This window comes from Equus caballus, chromosome 24 (genome assembly GCF_041296265.1).
Source record: "Equus caballus isolate H_3958 breed thoroughbred chromosome 24, TB-T2T, whole genome shotgun sequence".
Classification (NCBI taxonomy): domain Eukaryota; kingdom Metazoa; phylum Chordata; class Mammalia; order Perissodactyla; family Equidae; genus Equus; species Equus caballus.
Window position 1 is genome coordinate 59,484,077 of NC_091707.1, and position 17,113 is coordinate 59,501,189.

General features: G+C 58.2%; 1 protein-coding gene across 12 annotated transcripts in view; it reads left to right on the top strand.

Moving 5' to 3' along the window:
• Window positions 1-17,113, top strand: part of MTA1 (metastasis associated 1) — a 45,979-nt gene that overhangs the window by 12,952 nt on the left and 15,914 nt on the right. For all 12 annotated transcript variants that reach the window (XR_002803735.2, XR_011431842.1, XM_070249208.1 and 9 more), the window contains exons 2-6: window positions 5,111-5,178; window positions 10,219-10,312; window positions 14,553-14,603; window positions 15,059-15,185; window positions 15,254-15,317. Coding sequence is in view for 10 of the 12 variants with exons in the window: in XM_023628560.2 (XP_023484328.1) it covers window positions 5,111-5,178; window positions 10,219-10,312; window positions 14,553-14,603; window positions 15,059-15,185; window positions 15,254-15,317 (404 nt within the window). In the remaining 2 variants the exon portion in view is untranslated. The remainder of the gene's footprint in view (window positions 1-5,110; window positions 5,179-10,218; window positions 10,313-14,552; window positions 14,604-15,058; window positions 15,186-15,253; window positions 15,318-17,113) is intronic.

Sequence of the window (17,113 nt, forward strand, 5' to 3'; positions counted from 1 at the left end):
GAAAGAAAGAAAGAAAAAACAAATAGAAGCTGAACGTCTCGACTTGCCTTACCATGCAGCAGCTTGATGGTGTAGCAGTGGTTAAATTTTATTATAATTTCTTGAACTCAGGGTGCAAACTGAAATTTTTTGGAATGAGAGGAGCCACTCCCAGCCACCATTATCAAACACTGAATGCCTTTGAAAGTTAGTTTTTGCTGCATACTTGACAATGGTCCTTCATGAATTTGTCTGAAAATTGCATGAAAAAGCGCTTAATGCAAAGCTTATACTGTGGTTAAGTCATTTTGGTGACAACGAATGTTGTCTGAGTCACAAACTGCTTTATATGGTTCCCTTACGGTCGAAACAAGGAACAAGGAGCACGGCCTCGTTCCGACCCATGCTGGCAGCGGGCGCATTTCCCGAGCTCAGACTGCAGTTCCAGCGCCGCTTTCTGGACCTCAGTGTGAGTGCGAAGGGATCTCCATGTTTCAAAATCCACTGAGCTGTGTGGAGGAGCTCCCACCCACCCTTCACTGGAGAGCGGTAGACTGGGCTGCAATTGCGTGCTGTGGTTCAGGGTCCCCGGGACCCTCCTCAAGTTCAGTATTTGCTGGAATGACTCACGGAACTGAAAAGCAGTTATGCTCATGGTTACAGTTCATGAGGACAAAAGGATACAGACCCAAGTCAGCAAAAGAAACGCATATGTCAGGGTCCAGGAGAGACCAGTGCAAGCTCCCAGTTGGCCTCGCCCAGTGGAGTTGTGGACAGTGCTTAATTCTCTCGGCCACCGCACGTGACAATACACACGCAGTGATGCTTACCTGAGCCTTGGCGTCTGCTGGTTTGTCCCAGATGAGTCGTGTGGTCGTGGCTGGCTTTAGTTGCCCAGGTTACTGCCGTCCGGCAGTCACATCCCCAGGTACGTGAAGACCGTTGTCGGGCAGCAGAGTCCAGGGGCTTTGAGGTTACCTCCCGGAAGCGGGTCAAGGGCCAAACACTTCTTCGGAAGGTATAGGGTGTGGACAGCCCAGACCTGCTGTTAACCCTGTACTGCACGTATCCAGAGAGAAATGTGATAGAGTTTAGGAAATACCTTCCAAGTGATGAATATGCTCCGTTAACATTATACCCTTGTAGGGGCCGGCCTGGTGGTGCAGCGGTTAAGGTCGCACATTCTGCTTCTTGGCAGCCCGGGCTTTGCTGGTTCAGATCCCGGGTGTGGACATGGCACCTCTTGGCAAAAGCCATGCTGTGGTAGGTGTTCCACGTATAAAGTAGAGGAAGATGGGCACGGATGTTAGCTCAGGGCCAGTCTTCCTCAGCAAAGAGAGGAGGATTGGCAGCAGATGTTAGGGCTGATCTTCCTCAAAAAAAAAAAAATTATACCGTTGTAGTTAGAGGTCAGTCTTTGGCTGTACCCATTGGCATGGAAGGACGTTCTCAGATGAGGCATGTAGGATCGCATCACAGATGAGCATGCACAGGGGGACAGACGTTTGCTGTTGATTTTGATGACAGCGAATGCTGACTTCGAACCCCAGTGAAGCATAATGCCCTCCCCTAAAATAGAATCCAGTTCTTCTAACTCGTAGACCCATGTTATTACAAAAGCTTGCACTCAATTATTGTTTTAATTTAAGTTCATCAGTAAAAAGTTTGTGGCAGTACGTTACGTTAGTACCTACGTGATATCCTCGGTGAAGTATTTACTGTCTGGCCCTTTACTGAAAACGGTTCCCACCCTGTGTTCTAATACACAACACCTTACGTGTTACTGTTTATTGAGATCTTCGTTGGTTTTTCTGACCAGTGTTTTGTAGTTTTCAGCATGTAGATCTTTGCACAGAACTTCTGATCTTTAAAGATCTGTAGACAGTTTATTAAATTGATACTCAAGTATTGGATGTTTCTTGGAGCTTTCTACATGCTATTTTGTATCCTCTGACCTTGCTAACCCTCACTCTTTACTTTTAATAGCTTTTCTGTAGACTGAGAATTTCCGTGTAGACAGTCACGTCATCCTGCATGTAGAAAGTTTTACCTCTTCCTTCCCATCTGGATGCCATTCGTTCCCTTGTTTCCTCCTCGCACTGACTGGGGCCTCTAAGGTGAACGGCAGTGCAGAGAGTTGACATCCTTGCTTCCTTCCTGATTTTAGGGGAAGGCATCCAGTGTCATCATCAAGTATGACGTTAGCTGTAGGTGTTTCGTAAATGCCTTTTATCGGGTTGAGGGAGTTCCCTTTAACGCCTGGTTTGCTTAAGAGTGTGTATCAGGAATATGTGTTGGATTTTGTCCAATCTTCTCCTGCTTCTATTGAGATGGTCATGATTCTTTATTCTCTTGATGCAATTTTCGATGTTGAGCCAACCTTGTATCCCCAGATGAATCCAGTGGTGGAGATTTATTAGCCTTTTTATGTGTTGCTAGCTCCGATTTGCTGTGTTTTGTTGAGAAGTTCTGCATCTGTGTTCATGAGGGATGTTGCCCCGTGGGTTTCTTGTGATATCTTTGTCTGGTTGTGGTATCGGTGTGATGCTGACCTCGTGAGCCGGTCGGGGAGTGTTCTCTCCTCTTCTGCTTTTGAAAGAGTTGATGTGGACTTGGTGTTAAATCTTCCTTAAATGTTTGGTGGGACTCCCCAGTGAAGCCATCGGGCCTGGAAGGGTTTTTCTTTCTTTCTTTTTCTTTCTGGTTGTTGTTGGGAGGTTTTCATCTGTGAATTCAGCTTCTCTAAGAGGTGTGGGGTGGCCTGTCGCTTCCTGGGTGAACTTTGGTCCTTCATGTCTTTCAAGCTCTTGGTCTGTTCCTTCCAAGTTGTCCTACTGACTGGTCAAGCTGACGTACGTCCCTCCTGCTATTCTCACGGCCGCAGGACGTGCGCTGATGTCCCCTCTTGCGTTCCTGGTGTTGGTTCTGTGTGGCTTCTCTCTTTTTTGTCAGCCTTGCCTGAGGTTCTTCGATTGTTTGATTGCTGGATTGTTTTAGTGAGCAGCTTTGGCCCCATTAATTTGCCGCTGTTGTGTTTCACTCCCTTGGTTTTTACTCCTTAGAATTTCCTGCCTTCCAGCTTGTTTGTTTTCCCATTTACTGAAGTGTGATCTACATACAGTAAAGTCCGCTCCTCGTAAGTTCTGTGAGTTTTGGGAAATGTGTGCAGTCATGAGAGAGCCCAGTTCCTGCCCCCAGGCCCGAGTGGTCACCCCTCCTGCGGCCTGCAGCCCTGCAGGGTGCCCCCAAGTGTTGTCGGAGCGCAGCGTAACCAGCAGGACTTCAGCTGGGCACTGCCGAGGAGCCTGCCCCTGGACAGCCAGACCCGCTGCTGGTCTGTCTGCTCCCCTCTTGAGGGGAGCATTCAGGTTATTTCCAGTTTGGGGCACATATGAATAATTATTTCAGGTTTAATTTGCTCTTTATCTAGTTGCTTAGAATGAAAGCTTAGAAGATTGATTTGAAACCTTTTTATAAAAATGGCTTTACTGAGATGTAATTTACATGTGATGAAATTCACCCATTTTGAGTGTGCAGTTCTCTGAGTTAGTATTTTCATGAGTTGTACAGGATTGCCACACTGTAAGTTCAGAGCCCTCCCGTCACCCTAAAGCAAGCCTCGCACCCTGAAGTCCCCTCCTGCGGCTCCCTCTGTTTGCAGCTAGCCTCTGAACGGCCCACGAGCACTGGAGCTGGGCTCGCTTTGGATCTTTAGTATCGTTGCTCTTGTTCTGTGGAGCTCTTTGAGGGTGTGGCATGTCTGAGCCCCTCTGTCCTCAGGGTAGCACGTGTGAGCCTGGGGAGCAGTGTTCATAGATGTGTGCCCCCTCAGGTGTGTGCCTGCAGGTGCATCTTCACAGGTGTGCACCCACAGGTGGGTCCCCACAGGCGTATCCTCACAGGTGTGTACCTGAAGGAGTGCATCAGTGGCAGGAGACAGGTGCTTTTTCAGGCCCCTCCACAGGGTCCAGGCAGCACAGGTGGGACCTCCCACGTGGACAGGGCCATGCCTGCTCCTTTGGCATGTGCTCGTCTTCCTGCAGCTTGCCGAATCTGTGCCCAGTTGTGGGCATTTGGGCCATATCCAGGCTTTACTGGATTCCAGCTAAGAGGAACCTCCTGGCTGGCCATCTCCGGCAGGACCTCGGGCCTCCGCCATGGGTGGCGAGTGGCGGGGGGAAGGTGTTCCTGGGCAGTTCGGTGGGGATGGCAGCTTGGCCTGCTTCTCAAGCTGAGCCTTCCCTGATCTGCTCCAGGATGCCTGGAGCATCGAGGCCTTGGCCGGGCAGCCAGGCTGGCAGCTGGGTGGCCTCCCACTGTGGGCATCTTGGGAAATCTTGGGAGACTGCCAGCCTCCCCAGGCCAGAGCCTGACTCTCCCCCTGTGGAGCCTGTGGGAAGGTGGAAAGCACATGTGGTTTCTCTGTGAGGGAAGTTGGTGCTGACCTGATGGTCTAAGGGACCCAGTGGGGTGGTGGCGGCACCCTCTGATCTCACGCCTCTGGGAGCCTGACACCGTGCCTGTGCCAGCAAGCTCTGCTTGGTTTCTGTGCCTGCCTCTGCCCAGGAGGCCCAGCCTCAATTTATTTGTAGAGGGACATGGGGGGGGGGGGGTGTGCCTGGAGCCGGAGGAGGAGAGGCAGGGTCCGGTAGCCCCTGGTGTGCTGGCATGGTCTTTGGGGCTGGTGGTGGCACTGCCTGTAGCTGTCCTTCCTGCTCTGGCTGCGTGACTCTCAGGCCACCCTCCAGGCCAGCAGCAGCCTCCTGGGAAGGTGTCCCCAGGGGGAAGCTGCCTGGCCCCCATGCCTCTCCTGGGAGGGACGGACCTCCTGGAGTTGGGACCCCTGGGATGGGGACCCACACTCTGGGCCCTGCCTGGAGCGGCCCCCTCCTGCCTTGTCTCGGGCCCTTGCCTAGCACCCACTGATGGGGTTCTGGGTAGATCATCTTCCCCTGGGGACAGTGGGGACTTCACCTCCTTCATTCGCTCCTGTTCCCCAGCCCCCAGAACTGAGGGTGCGAGTGAGTGGAGTGGGGGGTCTGGGCTTCCCTGGGTCCCTGGGGCGGCAGGTGGTTCTGAGTGTGGCGGGTCCTATGCTGTGGGGTGACACTCTCTCTCTACCTGTTTGCAGACTATGTGTACTTCGAGAATTCCTCCAGCAACCCTTACCTGATCCGGAGAATCGAGGAGCTCAACAAGGTAGCGTGTGTGTGTGCACCTGGCAGCCCTGTCCCTGCTGGTGGGGGGCAGGGTGGACCCGCCTTTCCTGTGGCTCTGCCCCAGGTCGTCATCATGGATGAGACAAAACACGCCCCCAGCCCCTGTGCCATGTTTGCAGGGGCCTGAGGGGCTGCGTGGACTTTGGGACTGGCCTTGGACTGGCCACTGTCTGCTCAGACCTTTGGTGGCTTTGTCCCCAGGATCACTTGCCTAGAACTGGGTCCTCCTCCTTGGAGAGCCCATTAGTGAGGTCCCTGGTGTTGCTTGAGGGACATGCTCAGAGGGTGCCTGAGCAGAACAGAAGTGTTCAGAGGGAGTCCGGATTGGATGATTCTGGAGACCAACCAAAGCCCCAGGGAAGTGGCCTGGGCGACCAGAGCCCGAGGGTCTGCGTGGGGTCCCCACGGCTGGGCATTCCCTGCCTGTCTCCTGCCTCCCTTCCCACTCACTCAGGCCACCCTCCTCCCTGCCACTCCTGGCCGGGGGAGAGTCACGGCAGGTGCTTGCGAGTCTGTCGGGACAAGGTTGTGCTGCCTGAGGCCAGGTGCACCCGGAGCCTGCCTGGGGCCTGGGGGTGTGGAGGGGGTGGGCTTGCGGTTCCAGCCCCGCTCCTCCCCCATCTCAGATTTGGAGTAGGCTCTGTCTTTGGTCAGAGCTTCTCGCATCCTCCTGGCCGGCGGGAACGGGGCGTCTCTCTCTGACCAGGAGGTGTGAGCCGCCTCCTGCCTCTCCTGCTGGCCTCCTGGTTGGAGGCGTTCCTGGCAGAGAGGGCTGGGGGAGAGGGCAGGTGTGTCCCTTCCTTCTCCGTGGACATGGCCACAGTGACGCTGGGTCAGCACGGCCCCTGGCCCTGCAGCTCCTTCCTCCCTGGGCCGCTTCCTTTGATCCCTGACGAGCGGCTGCTGTGCCCCTCTCTGAAGCAGCCCCCCTCCCGGAAGCACCTGTTGTCACTCTTGCTGGCGAGAGGGGCCCCTCTGTGCCTCTTTGAGGCTAGCCCTCAAGAAGCTGCTTTCTTGGACCTCAGGCTTTGTGACAGCGTGGTTTGCGATTCTTGGGGCGAGGCAGGGATGGAATGGGAGGGTCAGGTGCTAACCCCCAAGGATCAGACTTAGCTGCAGCCGAACCTGACCCCTTGGCCATGCTCGCCAAGGGCCTCTCACTATGTCACCACCATGTCACCACCATGATAGTGTCACCACTGGTCACCACCAGTGGTGTCACCACCACTTGCCAGGACAAGGTGGGGGTGCCCATGCCCTGAAGCCTCAGCCCCAGCTTGAGCCCATCGGGCTGGTTAGACTGACCTGGCAGCTCTTGGAAGGTCTGGGGCCAGATCTGGAAGTGGCAGGGTCCGGGGCAGCGACTGGGACGTCCTGTGGGGCCACTGCACTGCTGGAACCCATGCCCCTGCAGGTGCCTTGTCAGGGGTCCTGCTCACAGCCTCCCCAAGCCTCACGGCCAGCAGGAGAAGGGGCAGCCGGCGTCTGCAGCTGAAACGGGAGCGAGTGGTCACCTCTCTGCTTGTGTTGGCATACATTCACTTGGGGACATGAGGAGACAGGGATGAGATTCCTCAAATGGCAGTGGAGCACAGCTGGAGGAGGCTAGGGGTCCACCATGTCCTCTTGAGTCTCTATAGTGACAGGTGGTTGCTGGCAAGTGGGGCCATGGCAGCCCGGTCTTCTTGGGGCACGGGGCAGGCAACACCCCAGGGCAGGCGGCACCCAATGGCAGGGGCCTTAAGTGCCTTCGGTGACGGGGTTCCAAAGGTCTTTCCCCTCGCTCTTGCCATGATGTGCAGAGGGCAGATCACACAGTTGGGGCCGTGGCGTCTGCTCATGACAGCCACGTGTGTGACGGCAAGATATAGACAGAGCATTGACTCCCTACAGTGGTGGCAATGGTTGGTGCTGTGTCGAGCTCCTGCTCAGGGCCAAGACCATGGGACCTCTGTGTTTGTGTGCTGTAGTCTCTCCGACAGACCAGGTCAGAGGGTGGGGCGGCTGAGGGACTTGCCAGAGGTCCTGCCCCCAGCAGAGCAGGAGATGATATAGTGGTGGGAAATTCCAGGATTCCTGAGGCGGGAACACAGCTAGGGGGCTTCTAGGTAGGCACCGCCACCTGAACATACTCTGTTCTCTTGCTCTCGACATCCCCTAGAATAGCAGGAAAGCAATGCCAGGGTTCTGCACCCCAAAGATGGAGAGAATGGGAGGTGTGGACGCAGATTTGGAAACAGGAAAGCTCCTGCTCCCCAGGTGTGGTGGTAGGAACGGTACTCACCTGCAGGGCTTGGCCCAGGTACCACTGAGGCAGCTGGTGTGGGTCGAGAACACAGAAGGCCTCCCAGCCTTCACAGCTCACGGGAGCAGGCTGGGTGAACCAGAGGCTGGAGTTGTTCCAGGAAGGCTGTTAACGTGAAGACTGGTCAAGACAAACCGGGAAGAGGAGCTGATGCAGGGAGCAGAAGAAAAGTAAAAGCAGAGAAAGCACTCCTCTCCTCAGAGAAGCAGGATGGGGATGCTGTGAAACGGGAAGATCTGGAGAGTTAGGAAGAGGCCTGACAGTTATTAGCAGAAATAAAGAATGGAGTGATAAAGCTGGGGACAGAGGCTGGGACGAAGGCACTGAGAGACTAGGAGAGAAACAGAGGTCCAACATCCAGATAGAAGGAGCTGTAGGAACCAGGGGCCCTGCGGACAGAGGGACCCGAGAAAGTGCCCCTCAGCCCCTGCTGCTGACAGGAGCACGGGGGACAGCGTGGAATTCGAGGTGAGTTTGAGGACGAGCGGTGAGGGTTAGGTTTGGAGTGTGGAGTGTGGGGATCTCAGGAGAGCGCAGCAGAAAGGCAGGAGAGACGGGGCTGCCGACCCCAAGGTCTGGATGATGGAAGGGACAGGCCTGGGGGGTCTCCTCCACTCCCCCCACACACAAAGCCTGTCCCCGAGCGACGGTCGCCCCATGCAGGTGGGCAACAGACGAGGCGCCCTGCAGTTGCCCAGCCTTCCACCCGGAGGCCCTTTGGGACCCCAGCATGGGGCAGGGGACCGAGCACATTGAGGAGACAGGTCGTAGTTGTGAGAGACTGAGGCTCCCGGGATCTGGGGGGAGCACCGGAGAGGGTTCCAGAAGCCTTGGGGTCCTGGATGTTGCCTGAGCTGGGCTCACATAGGTGCACCTGGAGAGCAGAGTGGGGAACAGACGGGGGAAACGCATGTTCTCGGGGGGCCGGGGTGCAGGTCCCAGCAGCCAGAGGGGTAAGACCTGTTCAACCCCTGGGGCATTCAGCCAGGACCCTGGAAGGGGTGCAGCCTAGAGTGGGGCTGCTGTAGGTCAGCCTTGGAGGGAGGGGCCACAATGCGTCAGAGAAAGAGGGTGTGTGGCTGCAGACCCCACAGACCCCGCCAGGTGCGCAGTGTGTCAGCACACCTGGAAACTTAGGGGATATGGATAAACGCCCTGAAAACACAAGGCGAAAATGGTTTCCAAAGGACCGAATTATGACTACTATTTAATTTAAAGTTTTAGTGGTCATTGTTTTAGATTTGTCCTAGATTGCTTCTGTGGTCCTGTCTCAGTATTGGGTATATGTGTTGTGTTGAATGTCCCTTGTCATTTCAAACACAGCAGACGGTTTCTGGAACTGTTTCTAGGAGGTACTTTTTGATCTGGGGTTCACGGCTTGGGCAAAACCTTAAATGCCTCTGAAAACTGAAAATGTTTACAAGTCTTTAACAGCCATTTTGACAAATTGTGGTTTTAAAAACTTAGCCTTCCTACGGTAAAGCTGGGCGCCACCTTCAAGCACCCTGAAGAGTCCTTTATTCTTTTTGTATTCTTTCCTGGTCTGCACTGAGGGTGACCGTCGTCGGTGAGCATGTGGCCGTGTTTGTGGTGAACTCGCAAAGCAGCACGGTTGATAATCCTTTTAATTAGTGCTCTCAGGTGTGAAGGTCTTGAAACTGTTGAAAGATTACTCGTCTAATGGACTCAAATAAGGAAAAACTAAATACTTTTCTTAAAGACAGTTTTGTTTAATGTTATAAGTGTTTGTACACTAAATCTATAATGGTTAGAATTGTGATACAAACCTTGCATTATTATAAAAAATTCTATAACTCCTGTTAGTTCAAAAAAGATACTTTCTTCCTATGAGGTTATTTACCCTCCAGGCTTCCTCAGCATCCTGGCTCCCTCTGTTCTCTTTCTGTACTTAGTAGGCTGTTTGCAAGCCCTTAACATTGGCCCTGCGCATCGGCTGCGCGGCTTCCACAGCTGTTGCAGTCGCGGCAGCGTTCCCCCTCGTGCTGGTGTGCAGGCGGCCAGCTCCAAGTCCCAGCTGTTTCCCGTGCGGATCCAGATCCCAGGGCCCTCCTCTCCCCTGGCAGCAGGGGTTTGCTCGCTGGGAGTGACGGAGCCCAGCGGTCGGCTGTCCTCGATCATGCCCCTCTGCCTGCCGGAGAGCAAGGGGTGGCTCCAAGGCTGAAGGCAGAGCGAGGTTTGGCTGAACACTGGTCACAGCTTTCCTTTCCCAGGGCCGGGGGTCACCCAGGTTCCAGCCCCACGCAAGCAAGGCCTCGGGGAGGGACTCGGAGGCCCAGTCCCCCTCACGGCAAGGAGGCGGAGGGGGTGGAAGAGCCCGGCAGGCAGTGGCTCTCGTGTCCTGCCTCCTCAGGGCCGAGTTCTGGGGGGCAGGCTTGGCATTAGGAGGGGCCGGGGTCCACCTGGTGTTCTCAGGTGGCACCCGAGGGAGGAGGAGGGGCAGAGACTGGCCTGAGGACCTGAGTGTGTCCCCTCCTGGATCAGAAGTGCCACTGCCCCTCAGCTCACAGGAACGCTGGGCCCACTCAGAGGGCCTCGGCATGCTCTGGGGTTGGCTCCTCTCGAGTGCCCATCGCGGGTCACACCCCAGGTCCTAGGCAGGGGTTGCCCCTCCTGGGAGCCGCGAGTGCCGTCTGGTGGTGTTTCCACCCCAGGCTGGGGCCCGTGCGTTCCTCACGCCGTGCCTTGCTGTTGCAGACGGCCAACGGGAACGTGGAGGCCAAGGTGGTGTGCTTCTACAGGAGGCGGGACATCTCCAGCGCCCTCATCGCCCTGGCTGACAAGCACGCAAGTGAGTCTGGGCCTTTCTGGGGGGTGGCCCTGCCCGTCCCGGTGTGTGGCTCTTGTGGTCCTGACCCTCCCTCTTTGCTCTCCCGGCCTCCCCTCTCCCTCTGCAGCCACAGCCTTGGGCTCTGGGCCCCGGTTGGGGTTAAGGAAGTCCCAGTGTGGCCCCTTGGGGCCTCCCTGCGCCCTGTGCTTTTCTGAGAAGCTGGGCCTGTCACAAGCTTGTCTGGGGTGTGGCTGGCTGACACTTACATGAGGTTTTTTCCTAATGTGATTAATGTTGGAGGCTTTTCAAATCCAGTTGGACGATTCCTTGGGTGTTATGGGGTGGGGGGGCGTGGGGCCAAGGCTGCTGCTGGTCCAGATGTTTCCTTTGATGTTTTGAATAGTGTTTTCAGGAACCAAGTCTCCCTCTATTTACGATTCAAACCTAAGTCTAAGAAACACTGACTCCAGGGACCCTTAACCAGCTCAACATGAGCATCAGAAGCTTCTGGCCCACGAGGTGCGCTCAGGCTCGTCTCCTTATCAGGGGCTGGTGTTCTTACTCTAACACAGCCTCCACAGACTGCTGGACCAGTCCACATCTGCTTCCATGTGGGAAACATTACTTCAGAGTCTCGGCTGCCCTGTGTCCTCCACGCATCTGGGGCCAGAGAAGCCCATAGAGGCCTGTGTCCCAGATGCAGTGTTATGTCGGTTCCACATGGCCCCTCCTTCTGCTGACGAGGTGGGAGGTTCCAAGGTCTCCCACCTGGGGGTGGGATCTGCCCAAGAATATGACTGTCCCTGGTCCCCCAGACTCTTGACCACAGGGCTGCCCTGGGCCAGCCTTGCTGCCAGGCCGTCCATCCTGGGGACAGTTACATTTCTTGTCCTGAGTTTGTCAAGTTTCATCCCTGACTCTGCTCTTGTCACTGAGATGGGCAAAGGTCCCCCACTTGTGGGCCACCCCTTGCTAATCCTGGCTCCTCTGGGTGGAGGCCAGGCATGGGAGAGCTGGGACCTCCCAGCAATGGCCAGCCGGCTGGGCCTCACCCAGGCTCCAGGTCAAGGCGGGGACTCAGGCAGGAGTCCTTCTGAGTGAGAGGCAAGACACCCAGGTTGGGTGGCCTGGGACTGGGTCTTCCTAGGCTTCAGGGATGAAGGTGTGGGGTGAAGGAAGAAGCATTTAGGGCCTCATGTCCCTGCCTTACAGCTAGAGCCCTGTTCCCAGCACCCTGGGTGGGATGGAGTCTTCAGCTATCCTCAGGGTCAGCCCTGCTGGGCTGGGCCCCAGGACAGGCCCCTATGCTGCACAGGGGTGGATGAGCTCCTGGGAGAGCCCCACAGGCTGTAGGATGTGAGCTGGCTCCAAGGGAGCAGCCAGTTCTTTGCTGGCCTTATCTGGCTTCCTGGGAGCATAGGATCCTGGGTGGTATTTGCCCGAGGGCCGTGGTCGCCAGAACAGCCGTGGGTCTGGGCCATGGTGCATTTTACACCACCTTGTAGTTTTTCTGGCCTTTGTGCCCTTTGGGTCTTATTTCATTAGCGGTATCCTCGTGATGCAAGTGGCTCTGTGTCCAATGGTAAACGAAGCTTGCCCGGAGAGGGAAGCATTAGAGGCGGGGTGCAGTGGCCCCTTGACTCTGACCCTAAAGTCTGTGCCCACCACCCCCACACTGTGACCTCCAGGTGTCAAGGAAAAGAGCTGGGGAGTCCCTGGGGTCTGCAAGCTGCATGTTCCAGGGCAGTGGTCCCTGTGGTCACTGGCCCTGCAGGTGTCAGCGAGGCTGGTTCCTGTTCCATGCTGTCAGGACGCTGATGGGGGCCTCAGGGAGTGGGCTGCCAGGCCGTGGACCTGCTGGCCCATGTGGCTCAGGACGGCAAGTCTCACCATCGACTCGGGTATCAAGGACTGGAGACCTGCTCCTTACCTGTGTCCACTGCCCAGCCCAGAGCAATCGCAGTCTTCACCCCATTGGTACATGGTGGCACACTGTGTCCATTGGCCCGGAGAGTCTGGGCCAGTGGTTTGAGGGTTCTGTGGCCCCATGGGCCCAGGCTCTCCTGCTGTCAGGCACCCCCAGGTCAGCTCCTGGCCGAGAGGGTTCCAGGAGGAGCTCGGCTGGCCGTTACGTGACAGGAGCTGTTGGAGGGGCAGGTTTTCAGAAGCGCCACGTTGGAGTTGTTGGGACTGGGACTTGGCAGCATCCCAACTGAGGCAGTGGCCCTGAGGTGCTGGCGGAGCCCCTGATGCCATAATTCCTGGAGAGCTACCCCGGGAGGCCTGTCCGCAGCCGGCTCTGCGCATGTAAAGTTACGTGCTGTGGACTAAAAGCCAAGCTGCAGGGAGCGCAGGTCATACATGATGGTCTGCTGCTCTGCCGAGGCCACCAGCTCGCCTAGCTCGGTGCAGGAGCCCATCCGTTTCTCGGGAGTCTCCATCCTCTGTACCAGCTGCCCTGTCTCGCAGTGATTCCTGCAGGAGCTACCGTCCATGGGGCCACCTCTCCCGGTGTGCTCATGTGAGCTGTGGCCAGGGTGAGGCTGGTCCATCCTGCTGCCTAGGGCCCTGCTCAGCGTCGCCGGACAGGTGTGAGGACAGTCTGGGGGCTGTTGTGGCAGGAGGGACGGAGCCCATGGGAGCCCCTTGCTCCATCAAGGAGGCCTCTGGCCCACACAGTCAGATTAGCAGCTAGGGTTTCTTCTAGGCCTGAGACAGAAGCCCCCACCTTACTCCTGTCAGGGTGTCTGGCCCCCAGGTGGGCCAGACGCCCCTGTGCTGCACAGGCCGCCCTGCGGCAGTGAAGCCCCTCTCCCGACACTCATCCCAAGGTCTCCCAGGCTGCCATCCGCTCAGGCCTGGACCTTCATGGGGACCAGAACAGCTGACTTGGGCCATAGAGACCGCAGCCGTAGCCCCCTGCCCTGAGGCGTGCGTGCACATGCGCACGCGCAGAGCTGCCCTTCTGAGAGCAAGACCTTGCCCTGACAGAATGGCAGGCACAGGTGACAGGCCCTCCCTGAAGCCCTCCGGATGAGCTGCGGGGGCTCAGGATGGCTGGTGGGGTGTGTACTGAGTCTGCCTGTGCCTTGGGGCTGAGCCTGGGGCTCACTCTGCCGCCTGCCCCTGGGCTAAGCCCCTGGACTCCTGGAGGCCGCGTACCCCTGCACCATGCAGGCTCGAGGGCTGGCCAGCCCAGAGGAGTGCTGGGCAGGGACAGGCCCGTGGGGAGGCTGGAGGCCAGCCTGATGCAAGTCCTGGACATTCCCGGGCCCCCTCCTCACCCTGCTGGTCCAGGCTGGGGAGGGGCTGTGTCTGTGGGCCTGAAATGGGTGCTGCCCACAGGGACCTTGGCCAGCAGGGCCCAGGATGACAGCCTCTGGTCCTTGTTCCTAGCTGTGCTGCCTGGGCCAGTGGTACTGTCACAGGGCGAGCTTCTAGGCACTAGTGACGTCCCCAGTCTGGGGGTGCACTGTGCTCGTGGGGTCTCTGGGAGTGGGCGGGGAGGTGACAGGCTCAGCGGTGTGGATACTGTGGCTCCTGTGGCCCATCATCTGGAGCTGCCTACCCCCCAGCCCCCAACCCTGGCCTCTGTCTAAACTCCTAATGGCTGGGGTCCTGGGCCTTCCTGGGGACTGTGGCAGTTGAGGGGACTCTCCGCAGCCACCACAGGGGGGCAGCAGAGGGCTGTGCATGAGGAGAGGGAAGGGGGTGCCTGGGTGGGGAGTGGCCAGGGGAGGGTGCGCAGGGACAGCTGGCAGCATGGCTCCATGCCCCGCCCCTGCCTCTGGGGCCTGGGATAGGGTGGGGGTTAGCTACATGTCTGGCAGCTCCCTTGGATGCTGTCCAGAGCGTGGCCGAGCTGCACATGCTCCTGCACTGTGTCGTGCCTCCCTGTCCCCTGCACCACTGCAGCTCCCACCGTGCCTTTAGGGGCACCACACACCCCAGGGGAGTGTGCCAGGGGGCTGCCTCATGGAGGCCGCCCTGCGTCCCACTCCCCACACACATGAGTTTCAGGATCTCCCCGTGGACATCGCTGTCCCAGCCCTGGAGGCGTGGTCAGGGCCCCCAGCACCAGAGCGGGTGGGTGGGTGGCTGAGGTTGGCTGGATGGGATGTCCAGAGGCCCGGGTATTTTCCGGCTTTGGCCGGTGGTCTTCACTCCCCTCCAGGAGGCCGGCGCCCATGTCTGCCCTGCCTCCCCGCCTCGAAGCCTTATTGCTAACCTACGCTCTGGGTGCTGTCTGTCTGTTCTATAGCCTTGTCAGTCTGCTATAAAACCGGACCAGGGGCCGACAACGGCGAGGAAGGTAAGACTGCCTCTGCAGGTGGGTCCTCGTGTCTGTGTGCTGCTGCGGGGGCACCTGGCCGCCTGCCTGCCCGTCTCTGCACTCTTGCCGCAGCTCGCCGCAGGGTCCTGCTGGTGCCAGGAGGGGTATGAGGCAGAAACTGTCCCAGCCTTGGGCTCCGCAGTGGGCATCTGCCCTCCCATCCCCACTGGGGATGGCTTCTGCCTCATTTTCCCTTCTGCTCTGTTGCCTGCTGCTTCTGAGGCTGACACAAGACGCTGTCTTCTGTCTCCCCGTCCTGCTGCCCGGGGTCTGGGCTTTCGGGGTGCCTGGGCGTGGACGGGCACATGGGCACCAGGGCGTCTGCTGGGGGCCTGCAGGGAGCTCCGTGGCCACCCCGGGTCGGGCAAGGGGAGGGGTGTGCAGCCGGTTGGCGGGCCTTTGCAGGGCCGGCTGACGGGCTCTTTGTCCTTCAGGAGAAATCGAGGAGGAAATGGAGAACCCAGAAATGGTGGACCTGCCTGAGAAGCTCAAGCACCAGTTGCGGCATCGGGAGCTGTTCCTCTCGCGACAGCTGGAGTCGCTGCCTGCCACCCACATCAGGTACGCAGGGCCGGGCAGGCGCGAGGGGTCTGCCCCTCCTCCTCTGACAGCGCATCCTTGTCTTGCAGGGGAAAGTGCAGCGTCACCCTGCTCAACGAGACCGAGTCTCTCAAGTCCTACCTGGAGCGAGAGGTGAGGTTGGCCGCTGGGGTCCCCCGACGCTGCGGGCTCGGGCCTCCTGGTGCGTGGAGGTGGAGCCTGGGCCCCATCCCCCCGCTGCTGGCCTCTGCTAGGCTGGGTGAGGAGATGCTTCTCCCACCTCACTCTGGGCCCAGACCCTTCCCTGCCCGCAGCACCCTGATACCAGGCGCTGGCCACCTCCCTTCCCGCTGTCCTGTGCAGCCCCCCTCCAGAGTGATGTCTGCTCCCTCCACCCGGCAGGATCTGGGATGGGCACAGTTGGCGCGTTCCCTCTGGAACGGCTTGTCTTGGAGCGATAATGATGGAGGCTCGCACTCTCACAGCAGACATGTGGCCATGCAGCCATCCAGACCACTGCCTCGAGCCCTAACGGTGTTGACCCAGAACCCTGCTGGCTGGTTGACAAGAAGGGTTTCTAAGTTGGTAAAATCAGAAATGTCACTGCTGCCAGGGACTTGGGGCCGGGGCCTTGGGACCAACCTCCCTCCCCCACGGACAAGAACTGGTGACCCCCATACACTGTAGGATGCTACCCACCCGGTCCCATCCACTCCCTGAGTTGAAACAACCAAAAATGTCTCCAGATAGTGGACATGCCCCGGCGGGCCGTGGTGCCCCAGTGAGAGCCGCCGTCCTGGGGATGAGAGACGGCCAGCTGGGATCTGGAGCAGCTGGGGTACATTAGTTACGTGGAGGGATGGGTGGCCGTGTAAGGAGACTCCTGGGGTCAGCTGAGGAGTGGGTGTGTTTTTGTCCCGGCTTCGGGGCCTGAGGCCCCTCCCCACGTGTCCCCATGGAGCCCTTGGGTCTCCTAAGAGACCTCCCTCAGCCCACTCTGCCTGTGGCCGCCCCACAGCTCTGCACCTCCAACTCAACACTCCTTGCAGAAGTGTCATCGTCTGTGGGTGGCACCACTTATTCTTGCCACAGGCCCCTCCCACTATGCACAGTCCGCCTCATCGTGGAGCTCAGGGGGACACGGTGGGTGGGCAACAGACTACGGATGAGAACAGGAGATGGCAGTCTGGCGAGGGTCTCCCGGTGCTGTGGCTGCATCCGGGGTCTGGCTCAGGGAAGCTGTCAGGAAACAGTGCCTGCAATCAGTCCTGAAGCACAGGCCGGGCTCGGCCAGGGCAGCAGGGGCTCCGGGGGGACACCATGCACCAGCACTTTGGGAGAAGGCCACCTGGAGCCTGGTGCTCCGGGAAGAGAAGGGCTGGGCGTGACCAGAAAGACCCCTTAGTGACAACCACACAGGAAGTGATGCGGAGAGGTGCTGGTGAACGAAAAGGCTCGGTGTGAACAGCTGGCCTCTGGCAAGCATGTGTGTGCCATGTCACATGTACACAGAAGCAGCTTTGGACCGACATTCGGGGACCGTGCGCGTCTCCAGGTGGTGGGGCCGGGGGTGCCTGCCTGTTTGCACTCGCCTGCTGGGGAAGCACATCAGTCTCACACGATGAGGAAGCAGGCTGCCAGTTGGGGGCTGGGCATCCTGACACCCCCGACTCGCAGCACGGCCTTCCCTCCGCAGGTCTGAGCGGCCGCGCCCGGAGCAGTGCGTCCCGTCCCCGTCAGGCATCAGGCCGGCCTCGCAGGCAGGCGTTAGTCGACACAGGCTCACACCAGAGGAAGACGTGCAGAGGGAGCAGCAGGGGCAGTTTATTAACTTAAAGAAACACAGAACAGGTGGCAGGCTGAGGTGGCCGCGGGCGGGTTTGGAACAGAGCGGATAGAGCAAGGGCTAGAGAAGCAGCCAAAGAGGCGCCCAGGGAGGTAAAGTGGGG